Consider the following 23,873-nt stretch of genomic DNA (forward strand, 5'->3'; position numbering starts at 1 on the left):
CTTATCTTTAATAAAAATGTCCGGATGTAAAATGCAAACAAAAGAAAAAATAGAAGAAAAAAAGGGTAAAAAAAATAATAATAAAATAAAATCAATAAATTGATTTTGTACCATACTTCAAACTTATTTTATTTATTTAACTTATATTTATAAAAATTAAATAATTTACAAATTTACAAATATATTACTCATTTAATCATATTTAATTTTTTTATTTTTATAATAAAATAAAATACCATAAAATCATTTTCTTGTGTATTTTTTTTTTCTTACTTCTTTTTATGAATCAAATATAATCATAATATCAATATGAAAAATATAAAGGTACTGAAATGGTATTTATAAAATAAGATATTTCTCCATAAAACACTATAAATAATTTTTCAACAGATTTTCATATTTTTAAAAGTATTTCCTAAATTTTACCAAACACCTAATTTTTTCATAAACACTTTTTAGATCAAAAGAGCTTCCTACCAAACCGATCCGATTATCCTCTACAAAGAGGTTTATGATAAAAATATAATTAATAACAAATTTATAGACAAAAACAAATTTACCTTATTGGCTTCAATAGAAATTAATTCCTTGACAATTAGAAAGAGCCCTTTGCAACCAGAAAATGCTTTTAGATTTAAGGCGCTTCCGAAAATCACTACTAAAGGATCGACTATCCTCTACAAAGGGGTTTATAATAAAAATACAACTAATAAAAAATTTATAGACCAAAAACAAATTTACCAGAATGGCTTCAACAGAATTCCTTTAGAAAGAGCCCTTTGCAGCCAGAAAAGGCCTCCATGCTCCATTGCCCAAGTCTGTATGTTTGGAAGTCATGGGCCGCAAAGGCCTAAGAAGTGGAGATGACTTCTAGTTCTATGGGTCACAAGCTATGGATGGACCAAATTGTGGATTTGATGGGCTTATAGGCCCATATGTCTCTGTTGAAGCGTAGAGCAACTTCGTATGATGTGCTCTTATTCTTTTTAGAATAACTTAAGCATTCTTTTAACAAAATATTTTGTATTTGTTTGGTTAATTTTTTAAAATAAATTTATTGTAATATCTCATATCAGATAAGAACGAAAGTTTTTAACGCTATATATATATAAATTTCTCTTAATCTTATACAAGCGTTTAAAATTGTGAGGACTCATTTGGGCTTACAATAGACAATATTTGTATGATTGAGTGCGAGTCATTATAGAAATGGTATTAGAGTTGATCTCGACTCTGGGGTGTGGATTTGTTTAGGTTCATATAAGGTGTTTGTTTGTTTGACCTTATAATCCTCCGACACAATAATAACATTGTATCACATGAAAGGTGTTTGTAATATCTCATATCGAATAGGGAAAAAAAATTTTGACGCTATATAAGTATCGTTTTAAGATCATAAGGGCCATTTTAAAAAGAGCTCTATATAAGGTACTTCTAATAAGAACCTTATTTATTATTTAATAAAACTTTTATAATATTAACATTATATTAAAAAAATTATATTATTCACTTTAATTTGGGGTTGATTGGAGCCAAATAAATCGATAATGAAAAACCTAAACTTTTACCAACAAGTCATTTTTCTACGTATTTTATTTTGAATATTTTTCCACATGTCTCATAAATGGATTAAAAATCATGGTGGGCAATTTAGTGCCAACTTTAAGGAAAATCAATTTAATTTGGGCTATGTCTGGTTTCCCCAAAGTACTAAAAAAAGAAAAACAATGTTAAGAAAAATGATTTTCTCTTATTTGGCTTCACCATAACTTTTTTTAAAGAAAATTATAACTAATTAAAATTAGTTATAAATTTATACATTTTAAAATTGTTGAATCTTGATATGATAGATGAAATTAAGTGAAATGAATTCGAAGAAATATATAAAAATAATTTATTAATTTGAATCTATTTTTTATTTTCTTTCATTTTTCTTTTGTTCCACTTTTTCTCTTTATTTTACTTCCATCACATTTTTTTCTCAAAATTTTTAGTAACCAAACATAATAAAATGATAAATCATTTGTTACAAAAGCATGTTTTGTTTAGTGTGGAATTTTCTCAATCAACTGAACAGGATTTTTTATTTTATTTATTTATTTATTTTCAAATGATAGTAATAGACCAAAACCCCTTGGTTTCAAATGTACCCCATAAAAGGTACACGGTACACCACAGAAGCTAATAATGAACCGACTGGGTATTGGTTGAGTCCAATCAATGCGGCAATAACACTCTTCTTGTAGCCGGTTTCCCACAAAACCTTCCAACTTTGACCCAACAGAAATGATATTCTATTATTATTATTATTATTATTCTTAATATATATATATATATATATATATATATATATATATATATAAAAGGCTCACTTAATTCAAATTAAAGTCCTCTTTTAGTCCATATGTTATAAAATAAGTTTTGTTTTATTTTATTTTTATAAGTGATTTTTATCCGGTCAAAACCATGTCATGGTTACCTAGGATTTTCTTTCATAAAAATCGGTTTGGTACACTAATCATGAGACTTCTGCTTTTTAAGATTCAACCACCGACCCAAAATCATGAGACTTCTCCCTTATCCGACACAGATTGATGTAATGAAAGTCAAACCGAAAAAGGAAAACTCAACTTTTTTATTTTTTCAGAAATTTTATTATATATAAGATAAGATCTGATTGCCTAATGAAATAAAAGCCAGCCTTCCAACACCCAACTACAATGTGGGTCACGTCTGCATGCTTCTTAATGGTTGCTCTCTCTAGCAACATCTCTTATTGCCTATAAATGGAGGTCAGGAGGCACTGGTGTACATACTTCATCCTTCTCCAGCCCTTTCTTTAAGAGTTCACCATAGGGAAAATGGGTTCCAAGGCTTTTGTTTTCCTGGCTCTTTTATGGGCTGTTCTTCTTCTCATCTCTTCAGAGGTGGCCGCTAGGGACTTGGCTGAGACCTCCACTGAACAAAAAAAGAGTGAGTTTGCTTCATTTATTTATTTATTTTTCCCCATGTAACGCTGGTTTTGTCATTCATACACTATATATGAATGTATGAGTGAATTATCAGTAAGGATACCTATACATGGAGAGTGGACTTTCAGTCTAATATAAGCTTCCAAATACTCAACTATTTTTATTAACCTTAGACTAGAACCATATATAGATTCTATCAAAGGAACCTCTTGAGTTATATACATGTTTATATATGCCTTATACTGCTATAGACAAATGTCTATTACATTAATTTGATATACCTCAAAACTGCAGCTGAGGTGGCAGCAAAGACAAATGGGGTAGATGATGCCAAGTACCCTGGCTATGGAGGGTACCCAGGTGGCGGAAATGGAGGATACCCAGGTGGGGGATACGGAGGATACCCAGGTGGCGGAAACGGTGGATACCCAGGTGGCGGAAACGGAGGATACCCAGGTGGCGGAAACGGAGGATACCCAGGTGGCGGAAACGGAGGCTACCCAGGTGGCGGAAACGGAGGCTACCCAGGTGGCGGAAACGGAGGCTACCCAGGTGGTGGATATGGAGGGTACCCTGGCCGCGGAGGCTCTGGCCGTGGAGGTTATGGTGGTAATCAGGGCCGTGGAGGCTATGGAGGAGGGTATTGCCGGTATGGTTGCTGCAGTGGTGGGTCCTACGGAAGAGGTTGCAGGAGGTGTTGCTCTTATGCAGGTGAGGCTGTTGAGGCAGAAACTAAAGCCAAGCCTCAGAACTGAAGAAGCAAATGATTATCAGTTAATTAGCTATATTGCAATATCATATGTATATTATTGCTTGTGTAGTGTGTGTACCAATAGGTCCAATACTTCATTAGAAGTGCTTGTGCATTACTGTGTACCAATACTTCATGAGAAGTAGTAATAAAATCATGGGTGGATGCTTAGGTCTCCACACATGCTCTACCTGGTTAATTAATGTAAAAATATTGGACATATCCTTGTGATTGTCCAAATACTTAAAATGATCATGTCTTGTTTAGTAGCAAAATCAACAACCCTTTTGTCTTTAATTAAAGAAAGAAAAAATAGCCATTTTCATTTTGCTATCATAGATTTTTACTTCATTTGAAAAACTAGCTTTGATACAAACGGATGGAGACAGAGAGCCTACTGTAAGCTTCAGTGATGAGGCTCATTGCATTCAATGCCATTTTTTTTGTCTGAAATATTGAATGTAGTTATCTGCATAGCATAGGGACTAGAGGCATTGTTTTCCCTTTCAAAATGTGGTTCACAAGTTGCCAACAAAATACTGGGGTGTAAGAGGAGGCATACAAAATTAAATGGATTATGGCTCCCTGGGATGAGCCCCGCACCAGGCACATAGTGATGGAGGCAATATTAATGAGAACTGACGAACCATTGATGAATAAATTCTAAGATCCGAGAGTGCATGTGTCATGTGTCGAATTCTAGGCAATCCAAAACCCAAATCATGACTCCAAGTCAAAAATTTGACCCTAACGGTTACTTCTATCTTAGCTAGCAATCAACTAGTCAAACAATTTCCTCTAAATAGTTTAGTCTTAAATTAATAAATAAAATAATACTAATAACTATAATACAAGAATCATCTATAGGTAAGTCTTAATTACTAATAGGGTCTCCAAAAAGCCCACAGCCCACAGCTCGGCCCAGGCCCGAGCCCATTTCTGGGATGGGCCGGGCCACGACCCCCAATTTAGGCCTGGGCCGGCCCGCCACTTAAAAGAAATGTATATATATATATAAAAAAAAAAGATATTCAAAAAATAGAAAATGCTACATTAATAAAAATATTCATTGCTAACTATTTTATTCATTGAATATATACATTACATTTGAAAATGTGGGAAAAGTTTACATCACTACAAAATAAGTACATTCCAACTAGGTTGACACCTACTTATTTGTCAATCATTTGTACTTTTCAACCACAAAAAATAAAAATAAAAATATGACATACATTTAGTAAAATATTTTAATCATTATCTTTTGGCGGTGATGGCGAACTATCGCAAATCCATGAAGATCTTGATGATTTTAGTTTTTCCATATCGGTAAGCATATTTTCTTCTTGAATAGAATCAAATATCCTTTTATCTGCTATTGCCCAGTCTTTCACACATATATTTGCTTCAATAGAATCTGGCGCTAAGCTGCATCGTTTATCACTAACTACTCTTCCACCTGTACTAAAAGCAGCTTCTGATGCAACTGTACTCACAGGAACTGTTAGTACATCACAAGCAATGATAGAAAACACAGGATATTTGTTGTGTTGTTTGGAGAACTATTTGTTGTCTTCTTTCGAATTTTCAACATTTCTAGAGCTCCTTTATAAAAAGATGAAGAGCTTGTAGATGTAGGTGGTAATTTAATAAAACTAATATCATTACCATATTTTTCTTTATAATAGTTATATAAATTATATAATAATGAATTTATTTCATTTTTAATTTCTTCAATTTTTATTTGGTCATTAAAATAAATAATTGTTAACCATTCATCCAAAGCTTCAAATTTCAATCTAGGGTCCACAATTAAACCAAAATAAAAAATTAAAGGTATTTCTCCCCAATATTTTCTAAATTTTTCTATCATTGCAAATATTGCATCATTAAATATATCCAAATTTAAATATTTTTGAAGTACAATAAAAATATTAGTTATTTGCATGACAACTCGATTTGAAGATGGATAATATACACCACAAATTTTTTTTTGTTGAAGTATCAAATACTTCAAAACGATCTCTTAAAAGATCTGCAATATGTCAATCATAATCATTTAATACATCAATATCTACTTCACAATCATTGCTAATTAATTGTATTTCATATAGTTCTATTACTTTTCTATATTTTATAATAGTTTGTAAAAGTTTATAAGTGGAATTCCATCTAGTGGGCATATCCAGATTTATATTTCTTTTTTTCATATTTAACATTTTGCAACAATAAAAAAATAATTCATGTTTTGCTTGAGAACTATTAAGACCCGCAGCAATGCCTCTAATTTTTTATAATGTATCATCAACATGTTTTAATCCATATTTTACAATTAAATTTAAAATGCGTGCACAACAATGCACATGAAATATTTTACATTGATCTTCTTTTATTTGTCAATATCGTTTTAATCTACATACTACAACATCATTATTAGAAGCATTATCACGAATGCCAAAATCTATAATTTCATCATTTATTAAAGATGCTATATTTTTACCATTATGTGGAGCATTTATTATTTTAAATGAAATAATTCTTTTATTTAATTTTCATTCATTATCAATATAATGAGCAGTTATACATAAAAAAACCTCTGTGAGTTAAAGATGTCCAAATATCACATGTTAAACAAATTCTTCCTTCAAAATTTGCAAAAAAAAATTTAAATTTTCTTTTTGTGTTTCAAATTTTTTTATAAGACTTCTTTTAACTGTATTTCCAAAGCAACCTTGAAACTGAGGATTAACAGCTCGTTGCATTATTCCCATATAATCATGAGTTTCTATGAAATTGAAAGGTTGTTATGCTCTTATTATATAACCAATCATTTCTTCACGACAATAAGATTCATCATAAGAAAATGTTTTTAAATTTCCACTTTCATCTTTATCTAATTGCATATAATTTCTAATATCTACATTATTTTTAGTTTTACAATTTTCATGATGCCTTTTTAAATGACTTGTACCTGTATTTGAGCCACCACTAAGAAGTTTGTTACAAATTTTACATTTTGATTTTATTTTTTTATTTTTATTTTCTAAATTTATTTCTATTCTATAAAAAATTCCATATATTTGAAGTAAATTTTTTTCTATCACATGCATTAGATGAAGAATAAGAACCACTTGCCATAATTATAATTATTGATAAAATATTATGCTAAAAATAATAAATGTAAAATTAAAATGTAACAAATAAATAAAAGAAAAGGTGAAGTATGTTACTAAATTGGAGAACTGAAGCAAAAATTCCTTCAAATTCGAACTCTTTGAGCCACTAATGCTTGTTTTTCACCATCAATAATATTGAATAATTTGAGACAAAATGCAATAATTGGAAATATTGTGGAATGGGAGAGAGCTTGACAGTTGAGAGAATAAAATAAATTGAGGGTGTTTAATACTTATAGGGAGGTATGTGACCGTTAGGATTTAATTTTTTTTTTTAAATGCCAAGATGACTGTTCAACGGTCATGTGACTGTTGAACAGTCAACTCATTTTTATTTTTTTTTCAAAAATCATACAACATTTCTAATATATATATAACTAATGTAAAATTATTACACAAAAGAAGGTCAGCTCAATTGGTGGTTGGCTCTCCTTAAAATCCATAAGCCAAGGGGTTCGAATCCCCCTCCCTTTCAAACTCAAAAGGCATTTTAATTTTTACCTAAGCCCACCCAAGCTCGTAGGCCCGCCCAACTTGAGGGCCCACGGGCCTTAGATTTACCAAGGACCCGGCCCGACCAGCCCGTTGACTAGTCAACGGGCTCAGTGGCCCGCCTGGCCCGTTGGAGACCCTTAAAATTTACTATAACAAAAATTAATCGTAAATCTAAATATTATAATAATTCAATAACAAATTACACTATACAAGTTAAACATAAACTATTACATTTGAGATAATTACAAAAGAATCAAGGTAATTATGATTTTCATTTCTTTGAAGTCTTTTTAGGAGTTCCAATAGGAATTAATTTTTTCTGCATCTAAAAAGGGAAAGGTGTGAACATTTCTCGTATGTTGAGTAAGGGTGTTTACACTCGAGGGAAAATATAATAGTTTACATTATATAAGAGCTTAACATGAATATTAAAACACCATAGTTATCCACGATTAAGACTGATTAGATTTTAATGAGATGAACATGTCAAGAGTTTGATACATAACATAGAATATTTATTTAATATTAGCATATTTACGACCTAACATATTTAGGTTAATTAAGTTAATAACATAGGGAATTTCAATTCATTGGAACACTCACCTTATGAAATATTTAAAATATATAAAAGCATATGACTCACTATAATTAAAACTCAAATATATGAAATTTACACTCATGATAATGATCATGTACACACAATCATATATAGTGCAATTTTGTTTTCAAACTTTCACCAAATGATATGTGTCCACACCTTAATACACTCCTCATTCAAAGTATTCATAGGATAAACTGTCTTTCATACAAACAATCTTACTCTCTTTTTAATTCATTCTCTTGAAAGTCTTTTCGTTTTTTTTTTTTTTTTTTTCATAAATTGCCCTTTTTGGTTTTTTTTTTTCATTTTCCTTTCCATTTCATACAACTATTTCTTTATTTTTCTTTCTATACAACCATGAATGTAAAGTTAATACAATATAATATTATTGTTCAATCTCAACTCAAATAATAATACCCAATGATATAAAACAATTATTTTAAACATATAACAATACCTAAAATTTTTGACATTTTCAACACTAATAAATCACCAATAAATTTCAATTCCACATAGTTACTACACTACCACATTGAAATAGTTAATATCATCATCATCATCATCAATTAATTTTTAAAATTTCTAACATGTCAACCAATAAAAAAATATCAACTACTATTCCAATAAATTCTATTACAACCAACAATCTTAATATTTTGACTCTGCAATAAATCTTCATCTAATTCCCATTTAAAGGTTTTTTCTAAAACTAAATCATAATAGGTTTAGGGTTTCCAAAAACAACCCAAATGAAAGCCATATGAGGATTTACTATTGTTGTGTCTGTTAGTTCAAGAACACAAAGATAAAACAATCCATACAAAAGTACATGAGCTTTTAACATGGTTTATCTAACCATGCTTACATTCAAAGATCGATGAAAGAAAATCATTTTACTATACCATAAATACAACTATTAGGTTCCTGAAAGAGTGCATCCCATTTTTTCTCACATCTCTATCCGTCTCTTATAGTTTTTACAAGTCTATTTCAATCTCATAACTTTTTTTTTCATGACTTATAATATTTATAGAGTTATTCCTAATAACTTTCCTTATTAAATAAGGAAATATAATATTATAATAATATATCAACTTAAGAATTATTATATATAATATTCTTTACAAAAATGAATTTATTCTAATTAGGAATTTAGGATATTTTCCAACAACCTCTACCTTAGATCAAATTTCATTGAGTCAATTTTCCATTTCTCTATGACACTTTTTGTATCACATCATGACGAGAGACCAATTAACTTCACCTTCAACTAAATTCCTTTTGCCATCCTCTGTGTGCTATGTTACCTTTGATTCTTCCAAAAATCTTCATCTTGTGCTTTGATATTAGTTTGTTGTTAAGAACCATGACAAAATAATAATAAGGGGAAAAGAATAAGAGAATGAAAACATAAACACACAAAGCACACAACGATTTACATGGTTTGACTTAAAGCTTACATTCATGCGAAGAGATTACAACCTTAGAGCTCTCAAATCCCAAAGTCCCAAGTACGCCTATAAAACCAAACTCACTTTTTAGTCATATCTCTTCCTATATATTTTTCTAATTACATCGGAAGATTTCAAATAGGAAGCTAATTTTATAATTGTTAAATATGCATTTCATAATACGATATTTCGTTTATAGTAATAGAAAACTCCTTTACAAGAATATTTTCTATTAAGAAGTTATAAATGACTTTCCAAGTGGCTCAAAAAAATAGAATCTGAAATATTTTCAATAATCTCTACCTTGAATCAAATTTCATGAAGTCAATTTTCTATCTTTCCATGATAGACATTTTTTTTTTAATGATATCCCAAAGAGAGAACAATCAACTTCACCTCCAACTAAAATTCCTTTTGTCATCTTCATGTGTTTTGTTCTCTTTGGCTCTTCCAAGAATCTTCACCCTAGGCTTTGATAGCAGTTTGTTATGTCAATAAAAGCTTTAATACAAACATGTTAGTTCAAGAACACAAAGATAAAACAACCACACAAATATGTACATGCTGTTTTAACGTGATTCGACTAATCATACCTATATCCACGGATAAGAGATAATCATTCCACTATACCATAGAAAATATTACAAAGGATAGCAATAGTTATCTAATAAATTTTTTAAACATCTCATGTTTCTCCACTCCTTATATCTTCACCCTAAGCCTTTTGCTCAATCCACTAGGTACTTCCCATTTTTCCTCACATCCCTATGCATCTCCATCTCATATAATTTTTACAAGTCTATCTCCATCTTATAACATTTTCCCTTACGACCTAAAATATATATTGAAGTATTCCTAATAATCTTCCTTATTGAATAAAGAAATCCAATATTGTAATAATATATCAACTTTATAAATATTCTATATAATATTTTTTTTAAAAACATTTATAAAAATTTGAGACATTTTCCAACAACTATTATTAGCATTTTTTTATGAAGTCCATGTGTCCTTTAAGTTTGAAATATCAATTATTGTTTAATAAATAAATAATACTAACTAAAATTCTATTGGTCTGTTTTGAGAAATTTTTTGATAATTAACTGCTTACTTTGATGGAAAGTGGGATAATGAGTGTTTCTGGGACTTATACTCTCTCTACCCAAAAAAGAGATATTAATTTTTCTCTTTATCAGTAAAACATCTATCAAACGTAAGGGGTCAAAAAGAGAGAAACACAGTTTGCTGTTACAGTTGATTTTCTTCAATAAATCTCTCATAGATCAAAGTATGTTTTCTCTTCTCAATTTTCTGTTGTGAAAATCATATTGTTTTACGATATTTGAATATTATGATTTATGCAAAAGTTAGAGTTTTTATCGTTTTGTATGATGAGAATTTAATAAATTACTCATGAATAACTCAGTAACTCACCCACTTTCACTTTGTTAAAGGTTTTTTTTCTTTCCTTTATTTATTTATTTTTAATCACCACATCTCCTGGTATCAAATAGGTTGTTTTGAGCTGAATTTCTCATTCATCCATACCTAGTTTTAATCATATAAATATACTAGTTCAGCTCGACACATTCTACAGTGGTTCCACCTTAAAATACCTGTCAGGAGCCCTTTTTTTTATTCATAAACCCGAAGATCCACCGAACAACGTAAACCCACAAAGTGATCATCAGGATAGCTGGCCTGCGTTTAGACATGCATGAGGAGAGGATATACATCAAAAACCTGTGTTCACATGTTAATGAGCAAAGGATGTGTATAAAATTTTGTGTTCACATATGCGTGAGGAAAGGTTATATATAAAAATCTGTGTACATACATGCATGAGGACAGGATATTTAAAACCCAGATTGACTATTGAACAAGTACATATAAAAATCTGTGTTCATATATGCATGAGGACAGGATATTTAAAACCCAGATTGACTATTGAACAAAAAAACGTGAAATCTAATGTCATAATGTTGGTGCAATCGGTGCAAATTAGCTTAATTCATTTGCCAGTTGCCGCATCTGAGTCCTTCCTCAGCTCAGATCATCCAGCTGGCTTTCACGTAAACCCCAAAACCTACACAAAATCAAAGAGATGGGCTTTGAAATGAATACCAGGGGCCAAAATCTTCATAACGCATCAAAATTTTTAGGTGGCATATGACAAAATCCCTTTAATTTCCGCTGTCTTGCTCTCACCCACATTTTTCATCTCATAGTGCCCCTCCAGCCCTATAAATTCTGGTTCAGGAAATGCTAGCAATCCATATCCGTTCTAGTCTTTCTAGCTAGTGAAAATGAATTACAAGGCTTTCGTTTTCCTCAGTCTTTTATTTGCAGTCGATATTCTGGTCTCTTCTGTGGTGTTGGCTGAGACATCTATAGATGAGAAAAATCGTTAGTATAGCTATTTCTTCCCCTCTCCTTGTTTTCCCTGTTTGCCCGAAAACCTCTTTTTTTTTTCCTTTCTGTTTCTTTTGTTTTCTGAAATAACTGGTTTCATGCAATCTTCAGAAAAATCCAGTGCATTTAAAAGAAAATGAAAGATTTTCAATTTTACGTGTCTCTTCATTCAGCTGTGCTATATTTTCGATCTGATATATATTATTTTGCTAAACAGAACAAATTCCTGATTAAATGTAGAAAATAACAATTTTTATCAACATGTTGCAGAGGATATAAATCAGCTAGATGATGCAAATGCCAGGTGTCAACAAGGTTGCTGCGGTGGCTATGGCAGATTTGGATGCATGAGGTGTTGCTCAAATGCTGTTGAAGCTGGAACCATGGTAGCCGAACCTCAAAAACGTTAGTATCCATAGACATTCTGCTCCTGTTTTTTTCAATTTTGCATGGTATCAAGGGAGGAGGGAAAAAAAAGTCATGGGAAACAATTCCATGGACTCTATTGATTAAAGGATCGATATTTTTCTATAAATTTAGAATTGCAGCAGATTGCATACGTTAGATTGCATAAATTTAGGATCAATTTTGTAATTGTTGATTATAATACATGATGGGCCATGCACAATTTTCAAACTCAATATAGAATATAACAAGTTTTGTTTAATCTTTTCAGCGGAAGCAAACCATGTAGATGATGTAAGAAATCATGGTGCTGGCGGTTATGGAGGAGGGCACGGAGGTGGAGGTGGTGGTGGACATGGAGGAGGTGGTGGTGGAGGTGGTGGACATGGAGGTGGACATGGAGGCGGTGGCGGTGGTGGTGGACATGGAGGTGGTGGCGGCGGTGGTGGCCATGGAGGTGGTGGTGGTGGACACGGAGGTGGCGGCCATGGAGGTGGTGGTTATGGAGGAGGGCAGGGTGGTGGCGGCCAAGGAGGTGGTACCGGAGGTGGTCAAGGGGGAGGTGGTGGTGTAGGTGGTGGTCAGGGTGGTGGCCAAGGAGGACAGGGAGGCGGTCAAGGTGGTGGCCAAGGAGGTGGTCAAGGTGGAGGGGGTAGTGGAGGTGGCAGCCAAGGAGGAGGAGGTGGTGTAGGCGGTGGCCAAGGAGGAGGACAGGGAGGAGGTCAAGGTGGTGGCCAAGGAGGTGGTCAAGGTGGAGGTGGCTACCAAGGTGGAGGAGGTGGTGTAGGCGGTGGTCAAGGAGGAGGACAGGGAGGCGGTCAAGGTGGTGGCCAAGGAGGTGGTCAAGGCGGAGGGGGTAGTGGAGGTGGCAGCCAAGGAGGAGGAGGTGGTGTAGGCGGTGGCCAAGGAGGAGGACAGGGAGGAGGTCAAGGTGGTGGCCAAGGAGGTGGTCAAGGTGGAGGTGGCTACCAAGGTGGAGGAGGTGGTGTAGGCGGTGGTCAAGGAGGAGGACAGGGAGGCGGTCAAGGTAGTGGCCAAGGAGGTGGTCAAGGTGGAGGGGGTAGTGGAGGTGGCAGCCAAGGAGGAGGAGGTGGTGTAGGCGGTGGCCAAGGAGGAGGACAGGGAGGAGGTCAAGGTGGTGGCCAAGGAGGTGGTCAAGGTGGAGGTGGCTACCAAGGTGGAGGAGGTGGTGTAGGAGGTGGTCATGGAGGAGGTGGAGGCAGCGGTCATGGAGGTGGTGGAGGTGGAGGTGCTCATGGTGGTGGTGGAGGCGGTCATGGAGGTGGTGGAGGTGGAGGTGCTCATGGTGGTGGTGGAGGCGGTCATGGAGGTGGTGGAGGTGGAGGAGGTCATGGAGGCGGTGGGGGAGGAGGTGGTCATGGAGGAGGTGGAGGTGGTGGTCATGGAGGAGGACATGGAGGAGGTGGCGGAGGAGGAGGCTACGGAGGAGGAAGTGATGGCCAAGGAAGCAACTACAGTGTAAATGGAAGGAAGATGCTGCATTAATGCAGACACATCTCAACCACTTCGACCCTACGTGTTTAAGTGCAGCCATGCACTCTACTCCCTCTATATGTAATGTACTAGGATGTAACGTAATAAAAATATGAATAATATGCATGTGGGTTCTCTCTTTTCTTTCCATCCGATCGTGCCCCAATTTCCTACTTTTATCTCTCCTCAATTAACTACTACTATTTCTAACAACTGACCATAATTAATCACACTCACAATGTGGCATTAATCCCCTACTTAATCTGCACTACCATCATCCCATCTTAATTATCATATTCATGAATATTAATTTTCTGATTAACTTCAACCAATTACTCTTACTAACATAAAATTAATTGCTAATAATTTCATTAAAAAAATAATCATATGCAGTTTGCAAAAGACATTTTCTTCGTATTCTTCTTTCATCAACTGTTGAAATCATGAGAAGATTACATAATCCAATCATGATTGATCGAAGTCTTGCTACTGCCCATCCCATTTTCTTTACCCTTTGCAAGAATGACACAGTAGATTGATTAGAAATAAGAAGATAGAGACAAGAAAAAAAGAAAATGCTAATATTTTTGTGTAGATGTGGATATTTGTATTGTTTTATTCGGATCATCTTTCTTCGGATTTAATATTTATCAAGGTGCGGTCTATAGTCTATGCAGTACGACACATGGCTGAAAGAAAAAGGAAAAATGATGGAGGTGGCGAAAAGTTGCTTCGTAAGTCCAAAAGCAAACGCCATAAGTCCAAAAGGAGACCAAGCATATCCCTTTGGGCAAAGGCACTTGAAGGGAAGCTGACAAACCCAAGTTGACTAATGAGCAAGCCAACAAAAGATCAAAACTCACAATGTCAATTGAGTATGACAGCACTTCCTAACCTACTTCTCACTTGCCTCCTTTGAGCCTTCCTCTTCAGCCACCTAGCAACCTCTGCTCAAAATTCAAACTATTTTTCTAGGTTGAAATCAACACTAGCTGGAAGCGAAAGCATGGAACCAAATTAATCTTCAATACCCACCTATGCTTTTAGGTGACAAGTCACACACCACTTCAAGTGGTCATCATCTTGAACTCTCCCACTTCTTTTTGGCCTTTATTAGTGCTGCTCCTCCACCACTATAACTACTGCTTCAAGTAATCAACGCTAGTAATCCCATCTCATCTCTTCTCAAAATCTTTACTTGATTGAAAATGAATTCCAAGCCTTTTCTTCTCCTCTGTCTTCTGTTGGCAGCTGTTCTTCTCACCTCCTCAGCTGCGTCAGCTAAGATATCTATAGATGAGAAAAATGGTTAGTATCACCATCCTTCCTCCTTCCTTTTGGTTCAAAATATTTTGGGATACATATATATTGTATTTGGGGTGTGCTCAATTTTCAAATTTAAAGAATAATAACACAAGTTTAAAATTCTGTTAATTTGCAGTGGAAGCAGCTGATCAGCAAGTAAACCAGGTAGCTCATGCAAGCACTCAGGGGGGTTGCGGGTATGGATCAGGTTATGTTACTAACAGAAGAGGGCGTATCGCTCAGAGTCTGGGTTGCAAAAATGGCTGTTGTTCTTGGGGTCCTCGTAAAATATGCAGAAGGTGCTGCTCTAGTGCAGAAGAAGCTCTCAACAACAAGAAAAATTAAGAATCCCATGCCAGCTGGGAACTGAACCCTGACGTATATTACTCTATGTAATGTATGGGGAATTATGAATAAGATGCATGAGGGTATTGTCTTCCCTTTCATGCCTGGTCGCTTCTAGTGCTTGTGGATCATGTTATGAAGCTGTATCAAATGAAAGGTAGTTCATTTCTAGACCTCAACTTTCAACTCTCTCTTGTTCTATCTATCTACCAATCAAGCACCACCTAATTCATGGATTAAAAAAAGAGGAGAATTGTGCTTTAAGATCAATTGAGATTGGCCCAAGATCCTCCTATATTTGAGCTCAAAATCTAAATAATAGAGTAGAAATAGAGATAAATGATATTATTTTTCAAAAATTTCTAAAATGCCCTGAACATTAAATTAAAAAAACTAACCAGCAGCCCTCCTCTCTCTCTCTCTCTCTCTCTCTACCTTGCCCTTCTCTTCCCTACATTTTAAAAATTTTATAATTTTTTTATTTTATATTTATCCTATTTATAAAATAAAGATTCTTATTGTTAAATAATTTTACTGTGAAATTTATCTTTTAAAATTAAATTTTTTTTACCCTTATTTATTTCATGAAATAAACAAATATTTTAAATAAAAAAATCTACTTCAATTTATTTATGAGAATTACATTAAATCAAAATGCATTTTTAATTGATGGATATTGAAATTGATTTTTCTTAAATTTTAGTTATTTAATATAATAAAATTAGAATTCAAAATAAACTCAACTTCCTTAATTCATAAGAATTAATTTTTTATTAAATGGTTGATAAAAAATTAAAAACTATTATTATATATTTTTAAATAATATTGATATAAAAATAAAAATGAGATAAAATTAGATAATACATTATTTTTATTTATTATAAATTATATATTTTAATAATATAAAAAATCATTACTTAATTATTACTAAATTTGTATCCTCTAAAATTCAATCTTTCAATAAAAAAAACCAATAAATTAATGGTTGTGATTAAATCCAATAGTCAAAAAATATAATTTTGATATACCCACCACAAATTCTCACTACAATTACTTTTCATTTTATATGTTAGCTGAGATGATTACTTTCAATAAAAAACCAATAAATTAATGGTTGTGATTAAATCCAATAGTCAAAAAATCTAATTTTGATATACCCACCACAAATTCTCACTATAATTACTTTTCATTTTATATGTTAGCTGAGATGATTACACTCTAACGAGTATTTTGATCTTTTCATATTTTATATTTTTTTTATTAATTATACAAGTTATAAGCACTTTTAGCCCATTATCAACAAATAGACTCCTTATAGCATAATTCTCCCTTAAAAATGTTGCTAAATTTTAATTAAGTTTTCAAACAGGCCATTATTAAAATGTTAATTGAAAGCTAAGGACTAAATTTGTCTATCATAATTTATGTAACATATGTTATCTCACAAGCTAATCAAATATACATTTGTTTTATAGTTCATGAAAGCAAGGTACCACATCCGGTATCACATGGGACCGTAATTTGGGCAACAACTAATTAAGGTCTTAAGACTATTCATATATAATGCCGATATTTAAGGTCTAAGCCAGACTCTCTTGTCGGTTGCCTCGTATGAGCTCTTTCTCATTAGACATATAAGACTTTGAATTGAATACGAAAGCCTAAAGTCCAGCCAAATTAATTTTCATCGGTCATCTGTGCCTTTATGTGGTAAATGACACACCAGTTAGTCATCATCTTGCGCTCCCCACCCCTACAAATCCTGCTGCAGCATGCTATCAATTCCGCCCCTTAATCTCCAAATCTTCCTTCCGGGAAAAATGAATTCCAAGGCTTTTACTTTCCTTAGTCTTCTATTTGCTGTTGTTCTTCTCACCTCTTTCATGGTGTCAGCCGAGACATCTCTAGACGAGAAAAATGGTCAACATCATTGTCTCTCTCTAGCTCCTTTTCCTTTTTCGTTATTTTAACTCTTATTTGCAAGAAATTGACTGCAAGCGGGCAAAAAGGAAATTTATTTCAAATGATGTGCTAAAACACCATGAATAATTTTTCATTTTTCGAACTTTGAGAATTCAGTAAACTAGCAGAAGAAATATTTTGGGGTATGCCCAGATATCAAATTCAAAGAATATATGTATAAGACAAGTTGTATATATTTCTGTAGTGGAAGCCGCTGACGAGAAAGCAAACCAGGCAGCTGATGCAGGCACTCAGGATGGTGGAGGCGGTCATGGAGGAGGAACCCATGGTAATGAAAGAGGAACTAACTTTCTCAGTTGCACACGTGGTTGCTGTGCTTGGGGCGGGGGGGCCAGAACATTTTGCGTAAAGTGCTGCTCTAATCCAGAAGAAGCGCACGACAACACGAAAAATGAACCCCACGCCTGAGAACTAAACCCCAAGTCTAATACCCTATGAATAAGTGGTGTATGGGTTGTCTTCTCCTTCTCTCCCTGTTGCCTCTGCTACTTTGCAGGCTTTATGCAAATGAATGGTAGCAAATGAATGGGTTTCCCTTTGATTTTCTTTAAGCATTTATCCATGCCTCAATTAGCCAATTTCATCACCTCAACAGCTAGCTTGCACACTCTTTGGGACCCTGCCAGCTTCCTTTATAACATACTGAGTGTTCCCATTAATATATACCTAAAAAATACTGTACAAAGATTATTAATTAAATTCCCAGAAAAAAAAAAAAAAAAATTGGTACTAGTAGCAAAGATGAAGGGAAGGGCCATAAGTTAAGCAAAAGCTCTGATAATGATGAAAAGTCAAGGGTTTACATATCTACAAACATGAAGAATGATAACATCAATATTCTTCACAGAGCTGGACAAAATTAAGGATCTACAATGTCTCAATACCTAGGATGGTCACTGATACCTCTGTCTAGTTGCAATTATATCATCTTCTAGCTGTAAATTATTTGTTTTTCTTTTATTTATTTATTTTATAAATATACTAAGAGCTTTTAAGAATGAATGTAGCTATTTTTCATTCAAACTTCTTAGTGAACTTGCTGGCCCCAATTTTAGGTCCTTCCAATTCTCAATCTACTTTAACTATGATTGTATGCTTTCAAAATACTAAAAAAGTTTTTTTTTTATATTTAATTTATCATAAAAAATATATATAATTAAAATTAATTAGAACTTATATTTTTATATAGAAAAAAAATATCTTAAATAAATATAAAAGATATAAAAATAATTTAATAATTTTAAATCTATTTTATTTATTTTTTTCTTTTTCTTTCATTTTTCCCGCGAGCCATGCCACACTAGCAGTCCTATACTTCTCAGTCATTAGATGTTTTCAATATTTTTTTAAGAAAGATGATAAATAATATGAAATGTTTTCGAAAAATAACTTGTTTTTAAGAAATATTTTTTAAGACTGTTTTTGAAAAAAATTATCATACTGAACATTATTTTTATTCTTTTTCCAAAAATCAGAAAAATAATTCTCATATTCATTGTCTAAAAGATTACCAACTATTTTCAACAAATAGTTTTCCCAAAAAGATATGGTAAGATAAATACTTCTAATTTTATTTATAGAGACTTACGTTAGTAGGAAAAGCTCTTCCAGTAAATCGAGCATTTTCCTCAAGGTCAATGTGTGAGGACAGAATGCTGAAAAACCCAAGTGAACTACCAGCAAAACAACATGAGAGCAAATGTCACAATTCTATTTATGCTTTACCAAAAACCACTTTTGCCGTTTGCCTCAAATAAGTCCTTCCCCAGCTCACTTCATTCACCTAGCTTTTTTCAAACTTCAAAGGATAAAACTTTGAACTGACTACTATGAGCCAAAATCAGGCCAAAATAATCTTCAAGACCCATCTATGGTGTTAGCTGGCAGATGACACACACCCTGAATGGTTATCATCCCCCACCTCTATAAATACTGCTTCAGAATGCTAGCATTTCCATTCCACATATCCCTTCTCAAAACCTTCCTTCCTGGGAAAATGAATTCCAAGGCTTTTATTTTCCTCAGTCTACTGCTTGCAGCTTTTCTTCTCATCTCCTCCACTGTGTCTGCCGAGACATCTCTAGATGAGAAAAATGGTTAATATCAAATTGATTGTTTTTTTTTCCTCAGTTTGACTCATAGTTGACTATCTATCTGTCAGTATTTCCATCTATCTATATATATTGAGATATTGAAATAACATGCATGTAACTATATATATTCCCCTAGTATTTGAAGAAAAACAAAAACACTAAATAATGGAATTTTTTCAAATGCTAACTAGATCAAAATCAGAGAACAACCTTTCAGTTTTTAGAAGTTTGATCATATGATTTGATATATATGTCTCCATATTACATGTATTGCGCAGAGTTTAATAGTAAGTATATATGTGTTCTAGAATTCAAGTAAATGTTAACCTTGCATGTTACATGGCTGGTGGGTGCAGAGAAGGAAATAAACAGTGTCGATGATGCGAAGTACCGCTGCAAGTATGGTTGCTGCGGTGGTTCTGGCCGCTATGGGTGCATGAAGTGCTGCAGCAAACCTACTGATGTCCATGCTACAGAAACCGAGCCTAAACGAGGTCGCTATCAAATTCATTATTATTATTATTATTACTATTATCAATTGCTTTTCATTTTTTTTTTTTGTAAAGTGCTAAGAGAAGAGTGATTAGGACTCTTCTTATTTTCACTAGTGCTAAATGAGTATGATATGTCAGTCGCCCAATCTCCAACTAGATGTAGAACAAGGCGTTCTATTAACATTAATTTTACAGCAAATCAGATAGAAAATTCGAAGTACAAGTGCAAAAAGGGTCAAATATGGGTGCAAGCAGTGTTGCAGAAATGCTAATGAGGCTCAACCTCAAAATGTTAGTACAGAAATACCAACTTTTTTTCCCATCGAAGTATAAATATTCTTGATTTTTAAGAAATCATAGTACATAATACTGCATCCATCCGGGAAACAACTCGACCTTTAAGGTGATCAAGAGAATATCGCCAGCCTAGAATCTTGTAATTGCATCATTGTTTCACTGGGGTATGCCTAATTTTCAACATGCATGACGAATTTGGTATTATCTTTGCAGTGGAAGCTGCTGCTGCAGAAGTGGACCAGGTAGCTGATGCAAGTACTCAAGGTGGTGGCGGTTATGGAGGAGGAGGCGGACATGGTGGTGGACATGGTGGTGGCCACGGTGGCGGACATGGTGGTGGCCACGGTGGCGGACATGGTGGCGGACATGGTGGTGGACATGGTGGTGGCCACGGAGGTGGAGGTGGTGGAGGACATGGTGGTGGTGGCGGAGGAAAGGGCGGTGGTGGCGGAGGAGGCCTGCTTGGAGGTGGAGACGGTGGAGGACATGGTGGTGGTGGTGGTCATGGAGGCGGGCATGGTGGTGGTCATGGAGGCGGGCATGGAGGTGGAGGTGGTGGTGGTCATGGAGGTGGCGGAGGAAAAGGCGGTGGAGGAAAGGGCGGTGGTGGTGGCCGTGGAGGAGGGGGCGGCGCGTAACTTGAGAGTTGATCGATCCACGCAAGTCGATATAGTGTAGTATGATGTGAAAATAATAAGAATAAAGGAAGCCATGGGGGTTAAATCCCCGCATGGTAGGCTGTACTTTCAAGCTTCAATGCAAACAATAACGTTTTCTGCCTAATTTTCGATACACTTCCCATGTCCAAATCTCACAAAATTCCTTTAATTGCATACAAAGCAAAACATTATGAAAAATTAATGGAATATAGGAGTCATCTTGTGATTGTTTTTTAATAACTTAAAAATTAAAAATGATGCCAAAAATAAGTGAATTATCCTACCTGTCAGATTTTGAGAAAGCCACATGGACGCCACGAGTCAACATATAAAACAGGATAACCACCACCCCATGAATCCACCATTTACAATAATATTTTTCTCTCTGTGTTTTCAACTTGGTGGACATGGAGGCGGGGGGTGGTGGCGGCGGTGGCCAAGGAGTATGGTATTTCTTTGATTCAACAAAATTATTGTTAATATGATTATATTTTCAACATAGGCTAAGGCTTAATTAGCAATTGTTTTTAGTTAATGTACCCTTGATTGATGAGGTATACATGGTCAAGAATGTAGGATTTCATGGCTCTTTCATTGAAGCAAATATAAAAGCATGTGTTGGGCTGTACTAGTAATGACTGTTGGACTTGGGTGTCGACTCACCTGTTTGGATTGTTGGACACTAAATTGAACCTTCAAACATTTCCACACCCAAGCAATGACAACCTTTTGATTTTTCAAAATCATCAGAAGAGAAAAATAGAAAAAGTAACGGATAGTTATCTCACCTGTAGATGTTTGGATTACAACTGTGAACTGCCTTCGAAACGGACAGAGTACTAGCAAACAAAAGAAGACCCAGAAGAATCCATTTTCCTTGCAAAGCTCCTGTTGCAAAATCCGGCCCCCAGAAAATCTTGGGAATCCTGCCATTTTCTTTGTATACGTAAGTGGGTTATTCAAAGTTTTCTCCTCATGGCGACTCGTGGCTTCCATGTGGCTGCTTCTCATGCAAAGTTCCTCATATTTTGACAAGTAGGTAAACATAATGCAGAAGATGCGGTGGTGGGGATGAAAAGGAAGTGCATGCCAACACGGGTGTTGTGGTGTGACTCCTCTTGGATGCGTTAAGTGCTGTGGTCATACTGCTCAACCTCAACCCACGCCTATCAAATCTCAGTAAGTGACTCACTTTTTCACAAGCACAGACAATAATATTGATTTGTAGAATTTACTTGATGATATATGACGAACATAATAATAATAATAATAATAATAATAATAATAATTAGGAAGAATTTTAAATTTCGATAATTTTTTGTCTTGCAGTGGGGAAGGCTAAGGAAGCAGCAGGGAGAGAATGCAAGCAAACGCCCCATGATGCTGCTGGTTATGGAGTTCATCACAACATGGGCAGTGGCATCAAACCATGACCAGAAACTAGGCCTGTCCAATAAATGACATATTTGTCTTCATAATCCATGTGTTTATATAAATAATATAATTATATCTAAGGCCAAAATGAATATTAATAATACGGGTGTGAGTTATCTTCACTGTGTTTTTACTTATCCTTAGTGTATGTTTGGGTTCAGGAGAGTTTGAAGGGAAAATATTAAGGAAAAAGAAGAGAGAAAAAAGAGTAAAATAATAATTAAAAAAATTAAAATTAATAAATTATTTTTTATACTATTTCAATTTATTTTCATTTATTTAAGATTAAATAATTACCAAATATATTTTGGGAACAAACATAGCCTTAGGATTGTCTCTTCAACACCAGATTAGTATGTATACAATATTTTAAGCTTGGTAATTGGTGGAAGAAGAGAGCAATAAAATTTTTTAAAAAAATTATTAGAATAGATTTGGAAAATAGGTTTTATTTATTTATTTATTTATTTATTTTTGCTGTTTTGGTCTTCCATTTTTTTTTTTTAATGTTGATGTGGGTTAAAAAAAATAATAATAAAGATTTTTGTTCCAAAAACTTAATTTTTATTTAAAAATAAATTATTATTTTTATGATTTAAAAATTATTTTAGCCCTTTAAACCGAATATTCTAATAGTGACAAAATACGGCAGCATTCTATCATGTGTGAGCCTTAACCCGAGGCCCAGATTGTTCAAAATGTGCCCAAAGGTTAGGGGCTTGCCCCTCTAGGCCTATTATCAGACTATCCAATACGAACCTGACCAAACTGCCATATTAATTGGGCGGGCCGGCCAATTAAATAGCCCCACTAGTCCAATGTGTGACCCTCTTTTGAGGTTACTCTACCTTAAACCAGGACCAATTTGTCTCGTGTGGACTTCTATCTGGGGCATCCCTAGTCGTCCAAATGCCCTAGACGAGGACAAGATTCCCTTTAACAACTCTCCTCATTCGGTGGGTCGACATCTTCAAAACCCGAATTGGTCAATGACCAACCGGTCCCGCAACCACCCCTCTGAAACACCCCCCTCTTGACCACCCACTCTTTTCTCAAAAAATTGACTCGATGCCCTCTGTCTTAATCCATAACTTCTTCTTGTTGTCATGCGCAGATCTGCACCATACATCATTTCTTAACCAATAAAATTGACAAAGACCAATTCAAAGCCCAACCCCAAATGACCAAACTCTCCATTTCTCCATAATTTTGATATGGGTCATGGCCACTTTTTTGTGCATCACATGTTTGATAGATTTGCATACATGGGTCTTAAAATTTTGACCTAACCAAGAAGTCATTATCCACCTGGATGTGAACTAAGCTTGGTCCAGTATTCAATTGGATGGATGCCAGGGGCCATGTCTATAGCAGCTGAAAGCCTGCAATTTCACCTGTGTTCATCATTAGCCTTTAAAATGGTATCCACGCACACACCGTATTCTTCAAGTTGGATCCAATATTCTTTCCACATGCATAAAAAGATGTAGGAAATTTCTGGAAGCAAAC

General features: G+C 34.3%; 4 protein-coding genes across 7 annotated transcripts; all 4 read left to right on the forward strand.

Annotated features, from left to right (window-relative positions):
* Positions 1–2,727: 2,727 nt before the first annotated feature.
* Positions 2,728–3,922, forward strand: LOC100267070 (uncharacterized). The gene is made up of 2 exons (XM_010658884.3): positions 2,728–2,973; positions 3,267–3,922. Exons 1-2 carry the CDS (start codon positions 2,862–2,864, stop codon positions 3,725–3,727), a joined length of 573 nt encoding a protein of 190 aa, XP_010657186.1. The 5' UTR covers positions 2,728–2,861; the 3' UTR covers positions 3,728–3,922.
* A 7,776-nt stretch (positions 3,923–11,698) lies between these two features.
* LOC132254747 (glycine-rich cell wall structural protein-like) lies at positions 11,699–13,904 on the forward strand. Of its 2 annotated transcripts, none has more exons than XM_059741086.1 (4): positions 11,699–11,849; positions 12,126–12,260; positions 12,532–13,569; positions 13,618–13,904. In XM_059741086.1, the coding sequence occupies exons 1-4, from the start codon at positions 11,750–11,752 to the stop codon at positions 13,764–13,766; spliced, it is 1,422 nt and encodes a 473-aa protein (XP_059597069.1). In that variant the 5' UTR covers positions 11,699–11,749; the 3' UTR covers positions 13,767–13,904. The 2 variants fall into 2 exon arrangements, with proteins under 2 accessions (XP_059597069.1, XP_059597070.1); XM_059741087.1 differs by having other exon boundaries at positions 12,532–13,446; positions 13,633–13,904.
* Positions 13,905–14,671: 767 nt separating this feature from the next.
* LOC100263637 (uncharacterized) lies at positions 14,672–15,583 on the forward strand. Its single transcript, XM_002268213.5, has 2 exons — positions 14,672–15,062; positions 15,196–15,583. Exons 1-2 carry the CDS (start codon positions 14,963–14,965, stop codon positions 15,402–15,404), a joined length of 309 nt encoding a protein of 102 aa, XP_002268249.1. The 5' UTR covers positions 14,672–14,962; the 3' UTR covers positions 15,405–15,583.
* Positions 15,584–19,168: 3,585 nt separating this feature from the next.
* Positions 19,169–21,054, forward strand: LOC100853570 (glycine-rich protein DOT1). 3 transcript variants are annotated; one of them, XM_059741089.1, is made up of 4 exons: positions 19,236–19,483; positions 19,837–19,974; positions 20,485–20,739; positions 20,842–21,054. In XM_059741089.1, exons 1-4 carry the CDS (start codon positions 19,291–19,293, stop codon positions 20,907–20,909), a joined length of 654 nt encoding a protein of 217 aa, XP_059597072.1. In that variant the 5' UTR covers positions 19,236–19,290; the 3' UTR covers positions 20,910–21,054. The 3 variants fall into 3 exon arrangements, with proteins under 3 accessions (XP_059597071.1, XP_059597072.1, XP_059597073.1); XM_059741090.1 differs by having other exon boundaries at positions 20,485–20,694; XM_059741088.1 differs by having other exon boundaries at positions 19,169–19,483; positions 20,485–21,054.
* Positions 21,055–23,873: the final 2,819 nt, after the last annotated feature.

This window comes from Vitis vinifera, chromosome 12, assembly GCF_030704535.1.
Source record: "Vitis vinifera cultivar Pinot Noir 40024 chromosome 12, ASM3070453v1".
Lineage (NCBI taxonomy): Eukaryota > Viridiplantae > Streptophyta > Magnoliopsida > Vitales > Vitaceae > Vitis > Vitis vinifera.